The sequence below is a fragment of the Vigna umbellata genome, chromosome 7 (assembly GCF_029865625.1).
Source record: "Vigna umbellata cultivar VRB3 chromosome 7, Vumbellata_1.0, whole genome shotgun sequence".
NCBI classification, from domain to species: domain Eukaryota; kingdom Viridiplantae; phylum Streptophyta; class Magnoliopsida; order Fabales; family Fabaceae; genus Vigna; species Vigna umbellata.
This window is the reverse complement of record NC_142171.1, coordinates 6,663,733-6,680,392: the sequence shown is the minus strand read 5'-3', so window position 1 is coordinate 6,680,392 and position 16,660 is coordinate 6,663,733. Positions and strand designations below refer to the sequence as shown.

The window sequence follows — 16,660 nt, the reverse complement described above, 5'->3', positions numbered from 1 at the left end:
TTTCGTTTCAGGGTTAAAATCGTGAGAAAGATTAGGACAAACAGTCTTCAGTCAGCGTGGACTTTTATTGGCTTGTACCGTGGCTAAAGGTCAAAGGGTTTTGAAAGAAAAGGATAATGAAGGCTCAAATAAGTGTTTGGCGGTTAAATTGTTTCAACAAGAATCATTTGCAAGGTGTCGAGTCAACTATCCCTAAAGATTTGAGACTTCGGGCATCCTTTTATTTTCATTGCTGTTTTTTTCTTTCTTTTCTTCCCCTTTTGGGTCGTTTGCTTCGTTGTCTCTGTTGTGTACTTCTTTGAGACTTTATATATTTTTTATTTCTTTTTCCTTCTTTTTTTTTTTTTCAGAAATCCCCTCCTTGATTTCGGATGCCCTTGATGTACCCTTTAGGTTGACATCGATGTGCTAATGATTCTTGTCGGGGGTGATGAAAACAAATATAATTTATGGCTCAAAAGGGGTGCAATTGGATAAACTTCTTTTAACGTTTGGATAAAGAAAAAATGGCCACACGTCACTCTAAATCTTTGCTTACCTTACTTTCTCGCGACCTTAGCCCTGGAATAAAACTCGGTAGTGGTTGACACATCGACTTCATTGTTTTTTTTTCTTTCTTTTTTTTTTATTTTTTTATTTTTTTTTTTATCTTTTTTTTTTTATCTCCCAATCAACAGATCGTTGGGGATGTGTACCATGATGAACACTGCCCCAGTATTGTATTCATGACAACCCTTTGTTTTAATGGGAAACAAAAGGGTTGAGGATTCAAGTAGTATGAATGCAGATGCTCTAGCCGGAAAAGAACGATGGTTACCCCCGAAACCTTGCATCAGGAGAAGACCCAACTTTGGTATTTTCAGAATTTATTTTGCTTTTGCTTTTCGAAAACACTACGCCCTTGACAACCTCATTGACAACGAATTCAACATGTGTCTTTTCTTTTGCTTTCTTTTTTTTTATTTTTATATTTTTTTTTTATTTATTTTTTTTTATTATTATTTTTTTTATTTTTTTTATATTTTTTTTTTACGACACCCACCAGGACCGAGCTAAGCCGACTGAATACCCGTGATGCTTTTATTGACATTCGTTCAATTATTTTCGTTTTCATTCCTCTTTATTTACCTAAACAGCTCAGCGCGACATGCAATAATTTCAGAAAGTATGAACAAAAATTTAATATGCGGTATTTATTGAATGAAATAACACAGATTACAACAATTTGAAAGGCAATGTTAATATTCGCTAACGGCAACCCTTATCACGGAATCATCATACATAGAACTTTTTGACCGCATCAGAATTAACCGGTAACGGTAATTCCTCCCCATCCATCCTTGTGAGAATCAGTGCCCCACCAGAGAATGCTTTCTTCACCACAAACGGCCCTTCATAGTTCGGGGTCCACTTGCCTCTATGATCTTTTTGGATGGGCAAAATCCTCTTCAACACCAGTTCGCCCTCATGAAACTCTCTTGGGTGCGCCCTTTTGTCAAACGCCTTTTTCATTCTCCTTTGATACAACTGTCCATGACACACTGCTGTTAACCTTTTCTCTTCGATAAGGTTGAGTTGGTCGAATCGGGTTTGAACCCACTCAGCTTCCTCTAACTTAGTTTCCATTAACACGCGTAAGGAGGGAATTTCGACCTCAAATGGAAGTACCGCTTCCATCCCATACGCTAGCGAGAACGGCGTGGCCCCAGTTGATGTTCGTACTGATGTGCGGTATCCGTGCAAAGCGAAAGGAAGCATTTCGTGCCAGTCCTTGTAGGTGACCACCATCTTCTGCACAATCTTCTTGATGTTCTTGTTAGCAGCCTCTACTGCCCCATTCATCTTTGGACGATAAGGAGAGGAATTATGGTGGTGAATTTTGAATTCCTCACATAACTCCGCCATCATCTGATTGTTCAGGTTGGTAGCGTTATCAGTGATGATCTTGTTAGGTAGCCCATACCTACAGATCAACTCCTTCCTTATGAATCTAACCACAACCTTTCTAGTCACGTTGGCATACGAAGCAGCCTCAACCCACTTGGTGAAATAGTCGATTGCGACTAGTATGAAGCGATGTCCATTTGACGCTTTTGGTTCTATAGCTCCGATGACATCTATTCCCCACATCGAAAATGGCCATGGTGCAGACAACACGTTCAGAGCAGTGGGTGGCACATTGATATTATCTGCATATATCTGACATTTCTCACACTTCCTCACGTGTATGCAACAATCGTTTTCCATGGTCAACCAGAAGTAACCAGCTCTTAAGATCTTCCTAGCCATCGAATGTCCATTCATGTGTGTACCAAATGTACCTTCGTGCACTTCTTTCAATATCAACTCGGCTTCCTTTGCATCCACACATCTGAGGAGGACCATGTCATGGTTTCTCTTGTATAAAACATCCCCACTTAAGATGAAACTGCCGGCCAACCTTCTTAGTGCTCTTTTATCGTTTTCAGACGCATCCTCAGGGTATTCTCGGGTTTTAAGATAACGCTTGATATCAAAGTACCAAGGCTTACCGTCTAACTCCTCCTCAATGAAGTGGCAATATGCTGGCTCTGCATGGCTTTTCATTTTGATTTTTGGTAATTCTGCATCTTGATCAACCTCAAACATTGACGACAAGGTGGCCAGTGAGTCTGCTAATTGATTATCTTCTCGAGGTATATGGTTAAATGTGATGGAATCGAAATACTCCATTAATCCCCTGATGTAAGCTTGGTAGGGAATTAATTTTGTATCCCTAGTTTCCCATTCTCCTTTCAGTTGATGGATGACCAAAGCCGAATCTCCATATACATCCAGAATTTTTGCCTTAGACTCAATTGCTGCTCGAATACCCATGGCACAGGCTTCATATTCAGCGATGTTATTTGTGCAGCTAAAACACAACCTTGCCGTCATTGGTATATACTGACGCTCTGGGGAGATAAGCACTGCCCCTATTCCATGTCCCATCACATTCGAGGCTCCGTCGAATAACACCGTCCACGCTTTTTCGTTTCGGTCTTCTTTGTTCTCTTCGAATAAAGCCATGATATCCTCATCGGGAAATTCAGGTTGCATTGGTTGATAATCACAAAGGGGTTGATGAGCCAGGTATTCTGCTAGTGCGCTACCCTTGACAGATTTTTGAGTGACATATACGATGTCGTACTCTGACAATAGCATCTGCCATCGAGCTATCCTTCCAGTAAGGGCAGGCTTTTCAAAAATATACTTGATAGGATCCATCTTGGATATCAACCACGTGGAATGACTCAACATGTATTGCCTTAAACGATGAGCGGCCCATGCCAATGCGCAACAAGTCCGCTCTAACGATGAATATCGTTGTTCGCAGTCTGTGAACTTCTTGCTCAAGTAATATATAGCGTGCTCTCTTTTGCCATCCTCATCATGCTGACCCAACACACAACCCATTGACTTGTCCAATACAGTCAAATACAAAATGAGTGGCCTTCCTGGTTCTGGTGGACGTAATACAGGAGGGTCTTGTAAGTATTGTTTGACTCTCTCAAAAGCGGCCTGACAATCCTCATTCCACACCACAGCCTGATTCTTTCGTAACAACTTGAACAGTGGTTCACAAGTAGCAGTTAAGTGGGAGATGAATCTAGCAATGTAATTCAATCTACCCAAAAACCCTCGAACCTCCTTTTCCGTTTTAGGCGCAGGCATTTCCATTATCGCTCGCACTTTGTCTGGATCCACCTCTATCCCCCTCTGGCTGACAATAAAGCCCAACAATTTCCCGGATTTCACTCCAAATGTACATTTGGCGGGATTCAGCCTAAGCTTATACTTTCTCAATCTCTCGAATAACTTTCTCAAGTTGAGGACGTGTTCTTCTTCTGATTCGGACTTCGCGATCATGTCGTCCACATAAACTTCAATCTCCTTGTGCATCATATCATGGAAAAGTGCCACCATCGCCCTTTGATATGTTGCCCCAGCATTCTTGAGTCCAAAAGACATCACTTTATAACAAAATGTGCCCCACAATGTAATAAAAGTAGTCTTTTCCATGTCTTCTGGCGCCATCTTGATCTGGTTATACCCGGAAAAACCATCCATGAACGAAAACAGTGAATACTTGGCTGTATTATCAACTAGGGTGTCGATGTGTGGTAATGGGAAATTGTCCTTTGGGCTTGCGCGATTCAAATCTCGATAATCGACACACATCCGCACTTTACCGTCCTTCTTAGGCACCGGTACAATGTTTGCTACCCATTCTGGGTATCTCGCCACAGCTAGAAACCCTGCATCGAATTGCTTCTGTAACTCCTCCTTGATCTTCAAGGACATTTCCGGTTTCATCCTTCTTAGCTTTTGCTTTACCGGTGGGCATTCCGGCTTGAGTGGGAGCTTGTGTTGTACAATATCTGTATCGAGGCCTGGCATGTCATTGTAAGACCAAGCAAACACATCCCCGAACTCCCTCAATAAGTCACGCAATTTTTCTTTCACTTCTGCTTTCATGGCTGTACCGATCTTCACCTCCTTTACCTCATCCCCATTCCCTAAATTGAGTACTTCAACATCTTCCTGGTGAGGTTTCATCTCCTTACACTCTTGTTCCACTAGTCTCAACAGTTCAGGAGGGGGTTCCGGGTCATCATCACAATCATCTTCCGTATTATTGACGGGGCGCCCAAAATCAGGAATATCAACATAATTACTTTCAAAACATTCATTGTCATATCTGCATTATTTGAGTTTATGAAAAGGAAATAAATAAACGAAAAACGACGAGGAATGCAAAATGATGATAAAACACAAACAAACACACTTTGATTATCGCGCTGAGCATAACAAACTAAAAGCGTCAACCCGTAAGTCATGAATCCTAAAGCCCCGGGTAAAGCTATAGGATTAATTAAAGTTATTACATCTTATTCAAATTAAGCATCACGGGCAAATCCAGCATCTCCCAGTTGTCGAGTCGTGCATCCGGGGAGCAGGCCCACACGAAACTGGAACCTTCCGATCCATCTTCATCTCCCACAGCTGCTATGTGGCCAGTGTTAACCCAACCAGCACTGCGAAAGCTCTCCTTGAGGTCACAGATACGAATTCTTCCCACTTTGGGCTCCCGTCTTTCCATCCGAGCCAGACTGCGCTCCCTCCTTTCTTCTATCAGCCTTCTCCTATCCTCCTTGGTGGGCTTGTATCCCAGGCCATACCTATTCTTGTTCTCGACGACCTCCAGAGGGAATGCTCGCCCCTGTCCATACCTACCCAAACCTTTCCCACGCATATAACCTTCTTTTAACATGACTTTGGCCATCATGATAGAAGCACGCGACAGATGTGGGCTGACCGCGAATGGCTCCACGTAGGTGTTTCCCACGATCTCCAGAGATTGGAAAGTTGCCTCGAGAGCTTCCTCGGCTACTTCAATATAACGGGAGGATGATGGTCCGCTCACCAGGAAATCCTCCTCTCCTGCCACTATCACCAGCTTGTCTCCCATAACATACTTCAACTTTTGGTGTAGTGTGGAAGGCACAACTCCTGCAGAATGGATCCACGGGCGACCCAACAAACAGCTATAAGCCGGGAGGATATCCATAACTTGAAAGGTCACTTGAAAGACACAAGGACCGACTTGGACGGGCAATTCAATTTCTCCCATCACTACCCTTTTACTGCCGTCAAATGCCCTCACAATCATAGAGCTCGGCTTCATATGCATTCCATCACAGGGGAGCTTCTCCAATGTCGATTTTGGCATGACGTTCAGAGAGGAGCCATTGTCTACCAAGACACGCGCTATAACGTGATCTAAACATTTCACAGAGACATGAAGAGCCTTGTTATGCCCTCTCCCCTCAGTGGGTATCTCCTCATCAGTGAAGGTGAGGTAATTATTAGCAACGATGTTGCCAACAATGCCCTCGAACTTGTTCAGAGAAATACCTTGTTCTACATGAGCCTCACTGAGTATCTTCATCAACAACTTTCGGTGCGAGGCAGAGTGCATGAGTAATTCTAGCAAGGAGATCCGGGCAGGCATGCGATTCAACTGTTCCACCACTTTGTACTCACTCTGTTGTATGAACTTTAGGAATTCACCAACTTCTTCTTCAGATATTTCCCTCTTCTCCTCTGTGTTGGGGGTCTCCTTGGCCTCCACGTTCTTCCCCCTCAAGAACTCCTTTGCTTTTGCAGCCATTGATGCTTCCCTATCATTGGTTCTTTCTCTCGCCAATTCTGGTGGTGTAAAGATTCGACCACTTCTGGTCATTCCACCAATGCCTGATATGTTTTCCACAGTCGGATTTGCATATTCTCCCTCGTCTAATGCAGTTGCCCCATATCTCCATGGGACGGCTTTCTCGTTCTTATAAGGGAAAGGAGTTGGCACTCGGATGACCACAGACGGATTTCCTTCAGTTACCAGTGCAGGGGTGGTCCTAGTAAAATGGATCACCAAAGGTTCGGGTAGAGTCACATCAGATTCTCCACCAATTTGTGCAAATACTTCCTCCTCTCTGACCTTGCGGCACACTTGCATCAGATTTCTATCAATTAAGTCTTGTAGAAAAATCTCGAATTCCATACATTCCTCAATAGAGTGCTCGGCCTCCGGATGGAGTGCGCACGCTATACCCAGATCATAATCGCCCTTCACTAGGCCCTTCTTCAACAAAGCTTCAAAGATAAACCTCCTAGAACTTCGGATTTCGCCCACATTTCTTATCAGATCATGGTTTCCAACCTCGACGGCGTTCGTCGAGGAACTCTCGTGCCCGGACAATGGATTAGTATTGACGTTGGGCTGGTCCTCTTGAAACTTTAACCAACCCGAATCTATCAGAGCCTGAACTTTGTATTTGAGAGCCATACATCCTTCGGTCGAGTGGCCAACGCCTCCTGCATGATAACTACACCTGGCATTCGCGTCATAACCCCTAGGATACGGCGGCTGTACAGGCTTCATCGGACAAATGGCGACCAGACCCTTTTTGACTAGGTTAGGTAACAATTCAGTGTAGGTCATAGGGATTGGGGTGAACCTAACAAATTGATTTCCCCTTGGGTTGTTGTTGTGACCCACATTCAGATTTGGGCCCATGTTTGCGGCCGGTCTTGGAGCTTCGGTTGGGATACGCTGCGGTGGATAATACGCTTGTTGTTGTTGAGGCCTAGCTTGGTGAGCAAACGTGGTGTTAGCAGCGTAAGGAGGTGGGTTTAAGTATGGTCGATAATTAGGATTGGGAGCTCGTCCTCTCCATACAGGCATTACCGACGCAGCATGTACCTCCCCCTCTTTTTTCTTCCCCTGATTGAAACTGGGCTTTTTGTAGTTTGTAGCTGCAGGTGGGCCATAGGCTATCTTCCCATTTTTCAATCCAATTTCTATCCTCTCACCAATGATGATGGTGTCAGCAAAATTGACAGATACATTCCCCACCATATGCTCATAAAATGGCGGCTGGAGTGTGTTTACGAACATCGACACCATCTCCTTATCAAACAACGGCGGCTCAACTTGCGCAGCCAACTCTCTCCATCGCTGGGCGTACTCTTTGAAAGTTTCATTGTCCTTTTTTGTCATATTCTGCAGCTGCAGACGGTCCGGAGCAACATGAGTATTGTATACATATTGTTTCACGAAGGCGTCAGCTAGATCCGCCCAACAACGAATTCGGTGTGGCTCCAAGTGGGTGTACCAGTTCAATGCCACCCCAGCCAAACTTTCCTGAAAAACGTGGATGAGTAGCTGCTCATCATGAGCATACGCAGCCATCTTTCTGCAGTACATGGTCACATGGCTTTTAGGGCAAGTGTTACCCCTATATTTTTCAAATTCCGGCGCCTTGAACTTAGGCGGGATTTTCAAGCCCGGAACCAAACTCAATCGGGCCGCATCTCCAAACCCGTAGCTCTCAACCCCCTCAACAGCTCTCAACCTCGCCTCCAGACTTTCCAACCTACCCGTAGCTCCAACGAGGCTACCGAATCCCCCAACCACCGTGGCGTGTGGTGCAGCTTCGGCTGAAAAATCCTCCCTAGCAACCACAGGCGGTACTGGGGTCACCCGAATTCCATCAGTGGTGTTGGTCTCATTCATTCCCGTGCCCACCATGGGAGCCGACACTAAGACAGGTCCCTGAGTGCCGATTGGTGGTTCATTGACAGTCGCGGGAAACGAGAATGAAGCGTGCTCAGCTTCTGAGTACTCTCCTACAGGAGGAGCGTAACCCGGAGGTAAACCATACAGTGGGAAAGGAACTGATTGGCTCGCAGCGTTGAACATTGGAGGATAAGGGTGAGCATTCCCCCCAACATGCGTAGATGAAGACTCTCCAGCAGTCTTCATGGATTCAAGCGTCGCCAAGATCTGGCCGATCTGGTCCTTCAACTGGCCAACATCCGTTTTGAGAGACTCTTGTGACTCCTCCCAGCTTGCCATGGCTTTTGAATTTGCCCGGGTCCGGTAGGGGTGTCGTGGAAATTTGGTCGTCGTTTTTTCTCACGCGTACTGTTTTATTATTTTAATTAATTAGATGGAAATGAGACATGCTGAACAAAAGAAAGGATGATGCATGCTAGTAATAGGGGGAAATCACAAGATTGTAATGACATCACTGATGGAAATTAACACAAGCAGATGCTAAACAACATCCCACACCTTTCATTAAAAGGAAACAAGTTCATGACATTTCCTAAAGGAAACAAATCATAAAGATCTCTAAATACATCAATTCCTAGCCCGAGTGATGAGGGATTTCATCTCGTCTATCAGCCGTTTACAGTGATTAATAAAAAGCTCTATTTCTACTGATGGGCTATAAAAGTGGGTACTCGCTTCAGCTTCCGACACCATTCTGGGAATGTCTTCAATTGCCCCATTTGCCAAAGCAGCCAGCTGAGAGAAGCTTTCTTTCCAATGCTTTACAGTCGTTTCCTGCTCTGCGATGTGCTCTTTCATTCGCTTTATCAAGGCCTGATGCCTTTCTTCAAATTCCATCGACCTCCATCGCTCCTCCTGCTCCTCAATGTAATCCTCCATCTGCTTTAACATGGCTCGATATTCCCCTTCAGCCTCTGCCAGCTTCCAGCGCTCCTGATTCAACTCCGCTTCAAATGACGTAGCCATTTCCTTCATTTGATGCCCCGATTCTTGTACTTGGACTTGCGCTTCCCTTAGTCTTTTTAGGGCTTCCCTCTTATCCCTCCTGGCTTCTTCATAGAGTTGTTTCCACTGTCTGCCCTCTTCTAGAGCCACATTCTTCTCATTCACCCTCATGGATAACTCCTTACTTGCGGCCGCGAGATCCTGTTTTATTCGGAATGTATAATCCCTCTCGGCCTTCTGGCTTTTGACGATGTTTTCATAAGCCCGTGACTTTTCTTCGTTATCATTCCTCATGTCCACAAAATCATTGCGAGCCTTCTGTAATTCATTTTCCAACCTAGCATTCCTCACCCTCAATTTTTCCACCTCAGCCTTCAGCTGTTTCACCTCTTCGCTTTCTGGGGCTTGGGATGTTTCTTCACTTGCCGATTGATCATTGATGGGCTTAAAAGGCAACTTGACTTCTCTTACCCTCTCCAGAATCCAGGTATGATAACTAACCCTGCTATCCATCACTCCACTCCTCAGGTCCTTCTCTGCTCGCACCACATTTTCCCAGGCACTTCTGACTCTCCTCAACATTTCAGTACAATGTCCGTCCTCATAGTAGATGAAGAAGGCTGTGAGATAATCTGGTGAAGGCGCTCCCTTCATAGGATATCCGAACTGTCTTTGGACCAAAACAGGGTTGTAGTTAATACAATACCTAGCGCCTATGAGAGGTATGTTAGGGAAGTTGCCGCAATGTTGGATAGATGGTTTAGTCTCAAGCCAAGGAAGGCGCCATTTTACGTTTCCTTCTCTCAAACCAGCAAAGAAAAGAGCCCACCCATTACCTCCTTGATGCGACAGATTCTCAGGTGAACTTCTAACATCGATTACCCCCTTAAATACTCGTGCCGTCATCCACGCATATAACGCCGGCAAACAACAAAGAATCCTCTTCCCTTTTCTCTCATGGCAAAAACTCATAGTCCCATACACATCTGCGAGGACTGCTGTTACGGGGTTTTCTGATCTCGTCTTTTTTGCCACGAAGACATCAATAGCAGTGTAATCTACAAAGTCTTCCAGCTTGGGAAATAGGACAATGCCAAACACAGTGAGGGCTAGTACATCCATGAAGGTCTCCCATTCTTCCCTATCGCCCAGGTCGTGCAAATATTGTTCAAGGTATCCTTGTGTCAGCCCCCGCATTTGATGTCTCGTTATCAATCGGTTCTCCAATTCATTGGGCTGTAATTTCATTATAGCAGCAAGGGTAGAAACAGAGGCATGATGCTCTAAGTGCTGATATGGCTTGGTACCCTCTAATGGCAAACCCATAATATGCTCAAATTCTTCTACGGTTGGCGCCAGCTGGAAGTCCTGGAAGGTGAAACATCTCAGGGGAGGATCATAATACTGAGCTAGAGCTGTAATAGCGGGCAACTGTACTTTCACCTCCATTAAACTCAACAAATTCCCATATTTCTTCACGAAGGCTTCTCTCTGTATGGTCTTGAGTCTTCGGCCTAAATTTATCAACCCGGTCAAATTTCCAACATGTGTCCTTAGGCTAGACTTCTTTCTTAAAATGGCGGAGTTGGTACGCAGTGTAGCATCAGATCTGGTGTCAACATCCATCTCGTGTGAAGTCAAGTGTATACCTGTGATTTCCCCTAAAACCAACATGTTACTAAATGATGCATGAATATGATGCATGATAATAAAACAACACGATGAATCAAATGCATGCATGGCATAATTTTCAAAAGAGAATGAACAGCGTGAGGATTACAAGAATACACGTTTCTCCCTTTGTGTCCTAATAAAGGTTCAATGGCTTGGATTCGAGGTCAAGTATATGCAATTTCACAAGGATGGTCTCCTGAACCTAGAGGTCAATGGTCACTAGAGCTATGGCCCCCTTCATGGCATCTCCACAACAGTCGAGTAATCAACTAGATGAGGAGACACAAGTGAAGAAAACAAACTCTAGCTGGAGTTCTCACGATAGCCAGACAGGAAGTACATCCCAGAATGACACCGCTACACAACTCCTCTAATTCTAAGTTGCGCTCAGACCCGGGTATAGGGCCCCACTCATGATATGCACAAAGTGTGTGTGTGAAGGGAGAATGCAATGCATACCCAAACCCTCACCTGCAAAACAACCAGAAAAATTCCCAGGCAGATATAAACATGTTTTCTACCCTAGGGTTCCATATGCAACAATTCACATGCGGTTATTCCAACTATCAAACACAAATTAAAAAAAAAACAGGGGAAGAAAACACAAAGAAAAAATCATGTCAAATTCGCGCATCTAATTAAATGGCTTGACTCTCGAGGGTCCCCAGCGGAGTCGCCATCTGTCGCAACCGGAATCGCGACGGGACGACGATCCAAAAAGAAAAACGCGGGTTTTGAAAAAGAGATTTGGAGTCGCCACCATAGTTTATTCTGGAAAACTACGGAAAAACCATAAAACGATAAAGCACGGTCCACGAAAACCAGATTCTGGGTTCGGGAGTCGGTTACGTGTAGGGAAGGTATTAGCACCCTACAACGCCTGCCCTAAGGCAGTACCTTTAACTAAATGCACGAATATGATGTGGTTTTCAAAATGTTTAACTATCCCCTAAAATAAAATTCTAAATAAACAAAACATATTTTTTAATTTTTTGAGCCCGACAAGGATTGACCTTGCTCCTACGTATTCTCATTCAAATGAGAAATCAGGGTTACGTAGTTCTTTTAGAAAACTGCTTGAAAATTTGTTTGAAAATTGTTTAGAAAATTTTGTTTGGAAAATGATTATGGATAAATTTGGATTTTTGGGAAAGTGAGCCTGACAAGGACTAGCCTTGCTCCTACGTATCTCCACTTTTGATGGAGAATCAAGGATCACGTAGTTCTGGGTAGCAAGACTATTTGTTGTTTAAAATTGTTGATGTTTTCGGGTTTTTTGAAGATTTTATACCTTTTTTTGTATTTTGTTTAAGAAAGAGAAAAGGTTGTTAGCACAAGGACGATGCGTGCGATCACACATGTGCATAAACCTTTAAAACATATTTTTTGGTTAATTTTACTTAAGGAAAAGAAAAGGTTTTTAGCACAAGGACGATGCGTGCGATCACACATGTGCCTAAACCTTTAAAACATATTTTTTTGTAATTTTAATTAAGGAAAAGAAAAGGTTTTTAGCACAAGGACGATGCGTGCGATCACACATGTGCCTAAACCTTTAAAACATATTTTTTGTAATTTTAATTAAGAAAGCGAAAAGGTTTTTAGCACAAGGACGATGCGTGCGATCACACATGTGCCTAAACCCTTAAAACATTTTTTTGTAATTTCAATTAAGAAAGAGAAAAGGTTTTCAGCACAAGGACGATGCGTGCGATCACACATGTGCCTAAACCCTTAAAACATTTTTTGTAATTTCAATTAAGAAAGAGAAAAGGTTTTCAGCACAAGGACGATGCGTGCGATCACACATGTGCCTAAACCCTTAAAACATTTTTTTGTAATTTCAATTAAGAAAGAGAAAAGGTTTTCAGCACAAGGACGATGCGTGCGATCACACATGTGCCTAAACCCTTAAAACATTTTTGATAAATTCCTTTATTTAAATTGTAAATATTGCATCATTAAATATATATTTTAGGATAAGTAAATATGTAGAATGAGTAGATAGAAGAAAATAAAATAATAAATAAAATAAAAATAAAAGAAATAAATAAAACAAATGAAATAAGATAGACAAAATAAATGAAATAGAATAAAATGAAATAAGAAGAACAAACAAATAAAAATAACGAGCGTTGGGTGGATCATAAACGGACGTTGAGAACGAGGAGAAATAACGAGCGTTGGGGGAATTATGAACGGATGTTGGGAATGAAGTGAAATAACGAGCGTTGGGGAAAATATGAACGGACGTTGGGAATGAAGTGAAATAACGAGCGTTCGTTTCGGGGATTAACGAACGTTCGTTGAGAATGAGGAGGAGGAACGAGCGTTGGGGGGAATTAATGAACGTTCGTTGAAAGTGGGGAGAAAGAACGAGCGTTCGTTGGGTGGATTAACGAACGTTCGTTGAGAATGAGGAGGAACGAGTGTTGGGGGGATTGACGAACGTACGTTGAGAAAAGTAGCCTGGATGACGAGCGTTCGTGGGTGATATGACGAACGTACGTTGAGTACAGGAGGGTAGATGACGAGCGTTGTTTGGGACAGGAGGTTGAGTGACGAACGCTCGTTGGGGACGAGCGTTCGTTGGGACGAGCGTTCATTTCGACGGGCGTTCGTTGGGGAATTTGACGAACGGACGCTGGGAAAGGGGCTGAGTGACGAGCGCTCGTTGTGGACGAGCGTTCGTTGGGACGAGCGATCGTTGGGACGAGCGTTCATTGGGACGCTGGGAAAGGGGCTGAATGACGAGCGCTCGTTGGGGACGAGCGTTCGTTGGGGAGTTGGCAAACGGACGCTGGGAAAGGGGGCCGAATGACGAGCGTTCGGAATGTGTTGAAAAACGAGCGTTCGAAAAGAGGGAGTAACGAGCGTTCGAAAAGGGTTGAAAAACGAACGTGAGAAAAGAGGGAGTAACGAGCGTTCGTAAAGAGTTGAAAAACGAGCGTTCGGAAAAGAGGGAGTAACGAGCGTTCGTAAAGAGTTGAAAAACGAGCGTTCGGAAATTCTAAAAGACGAGCGTTCGAAAAGCGGGAATAACGAGCGTTCGGAAAGAGTTGAAAAACGAACGTGAGAAAAGAGGGAGTAACGAGCGTTCGTAAAGAGTTGAAAAACGAACGTGAGAAAAGAGGGAGTAACGAGCGTTCGTAAAGAGTTGAAAAACGAGCGTTCGGAAAAGGCTAAAAGACGAGCGTTCGAAAAGTTGGAATAACGAGCGTTCGGAAAGAGTTGAAAAACGAACGTGAGAAAAGAGGGAGTAACTAGCGTTCGTTAAGAGTTGAAAAACGAGCGTTCACCTTTGGGCTTGGCCTAGCACCGGCCCAGGGTGGCCTTTCTGACCTAGAATCCCCTAGGGGTTCAGCTTTCCCCTTTCATTCCCAACACTCATACTCAGCTCCAGAGATCCAAGGTCGCTCTCCACTCGCTGTCGGTGTGCTCACGCCTTAGTCAGAACTGACCGCAGCTCCGACGACTTCCACCAGTCCTGACACCGCCGGCGACAGCAAGTGTTCTCGAAACCAAACGGCGGCCACGGCGTTACTGCTTCCAGCCCCCGCTGCACGCCCAACCTCCATCCGACTGGCAGCTGCGAGCCACCGGAGCCGTCGCCGGTCGAGGCGAAATCTCTCCTCCTCCGTTTGAGATTAGAACTTGCAGCCGACGATTATTCCCATACCCCTCTGATATCTATTTTCTGTTTTGGGTGCTGAGATGAGTTTAAGTGATGGGAAACATGGTTGAGGTTAGAAACCGAGTGAGTTCTTCTCTGTTTTTCAGGTATTGAACCAGATGGAGGACAAAATGAAAGATGAATGGATATTGAGGGAGACGATTCAATGGGCGAGTGAAAATGATGGTCATGAGGATAGAAAGAGATCAATTTTGTTGAGAGATGATTATTGAATGTTCTTTCGAGCTTCAGGGGTTCAAATCCTTTGCTGGTGGTGATGATTGGAAATGAAGGGAGGCTTGAAGGCTTAGTCCCCGGTCTATGAAAAATGGGAGTGGAAGGAGAAGGTGACTGGAAGGGTGTTGGTGGTAGCCGTGAGTGTCAAGATATGGCCATGGGTGAATTTGGATGGTGAAGGGAGTATCTGACGAATGAATGGCGGCATCAACGGTGTTTTTTTGAGCGGTGATAGGTGTAATGGATGATGGGTTATGTTTGTTGGGGTGTTCGAAAGGGATGAAGATGAAAGGGGTGAAGATATGGGAATGGAGAGAGCGGTCCCTCTCTTCAGTGAGGGTGGATGATGGATGAAGATTGGGTGACTGAGAATGGAGTTTGAAGTCCAGGTCCTGGAGATCCAGAGTTGGAGGTGAAAACGAAGAGGGAAGGGATGAAAGTGTGCAATAAGAATCTAGGAAGGAGAATGTGGAAGACTCACCACAGACATACTCAAGCAAAACGAAATAAGCATAAAAGGCAGTATAATGCAGTAAGCGTATATGACCACACAAGTGAAGTGAGCAAGGTGCTTACCTCTCGGAGCTCTACTGGCTGCTGCTAGCTACGTGTATCCGCTGGCCTTTGTCAAATGGTGGATCCCCTACGGCTGGATGATGATCGGAGATGAAAACCCCAGAAGCTGTCTGAAATCCTCCTCCCCTTGCTTCCTCCTCCTCTCCCTGTGCCTTTTGTGCGATTTGTATACCCCAAATCCAACCGTACCCAATTCCGTATGCCCTGCCATCCCCCGCGTCCTTACCTGCAGAAACGGTTTTCTGCCCCTCACTCTCCAACATACGTACTTTTTTTCTGTCCCCCAATCCGAAAACATTCTCTCCTTTCTCATAATTTTCTTCTTTTATTATTTTTTTTTTATTATATATATATATATTTTTTATTTAAAAATTTTTTTTTTTAAAAAAAAAAAACCGTATTAATTATATTAAGCAAAATAAACTTTAAATAGGTAAAATTGAAGATGAAAATAAAATAAAATAAAAATAATAAAAGTGTAAGAAAAATATATTTGCATATATATGAAGAAAAATAAGATAATATATGTAAATAAAACTAGAATAATACAAAAATAATAATAACAATAAATAATAATAAAAAAAAAATGAGAAAAGAAATAAATAAATAACAATAAATAAATAAATAAATAAAAGATAAAAACGAAAATAAAAGATAAAAATAAGAAATAAAAATGAGTAATAATATAATAGACTATAGTAAAGCCAAAAACGATCCGGACGAAATTTGGTATTGACATTATCTTAGATATCATATGCTGAATACATTTAGATGAAATAGATCTATTTCATACCATTAAAGAAAGACATAAATCATGTTAGCAACTAATTTACTATTGTGACAACAATATCATTAAAAGATATATTAGAAATATTTTGAATTTATTTCATTTCTTTTTGTAGGTGAACAAAATAATGAGCTTTTGATGAAAACTCATGAGACCCGTCCAATTGATTTTGCTCCATTTTCATAAGAGTACATGATTCTTTTTTTTTCATGGTTGTGGATGTGATCATAATCAAACTATTGAATTAAAAACTTCATAAAAATTAGTGTTTCATTCTACACACAAGTGTTTATCAAATTCACAATCAACATGTTATAAAACAATTTCATTAATTTTTGTCCATTATCTAATGTACACAATTCACACATTTGGCTAGATCGAAAGGTCTTTCATATAATGATGTTTGATTAAAAGAAAAGTGATTTTTCAAGAATTTAAAAACACCATTAAACCAAAGAGAACAACTAAATATAAAGAATTCATGATATTGAATTAAAAAGCTCACAAGAATTAGTGTTCTAGGAACACTAATGTATCTTGTTAATTATTTTCGATCTGATATAATAATTCTTGTAAATTTTTTAAGCAGAATATAGTTATTTACCTTGGA

At 42.8% G+C, this 16,660-nt stretch overlaps 1 protein-coding gene across 1 annotated transcript; it reads right to left on the bottom strand.

Annotated features, from left to right (window-relative positions):
- Positions 1–1,275: 1,275 nt before the first annotated feature.
- On the bottom strand, positions 1,276–14,355 carry LOC124824881 (uncharacterized). The gene is made up of 5 exons (XM_088095061.1): positions 14,239–14,355; positions 14,067–14,148; positions 6,155–8,019; positions 4,970–6,121; positions 1,276–4,644 (listed from the first exon to the last, which is right to left on the bottom strand). The coding sequence occupies exons 1-5, from the start codon at positions 14,353–14,355 to the stop codon at positions 1,276–1,278; spliced, it is 6,585 nt and encodes a 2,194-aa protein (XP_087951187.1).
- Between the last annotated feature and the right edge of the window lie 2,305 nt (positions 14,356–16,660).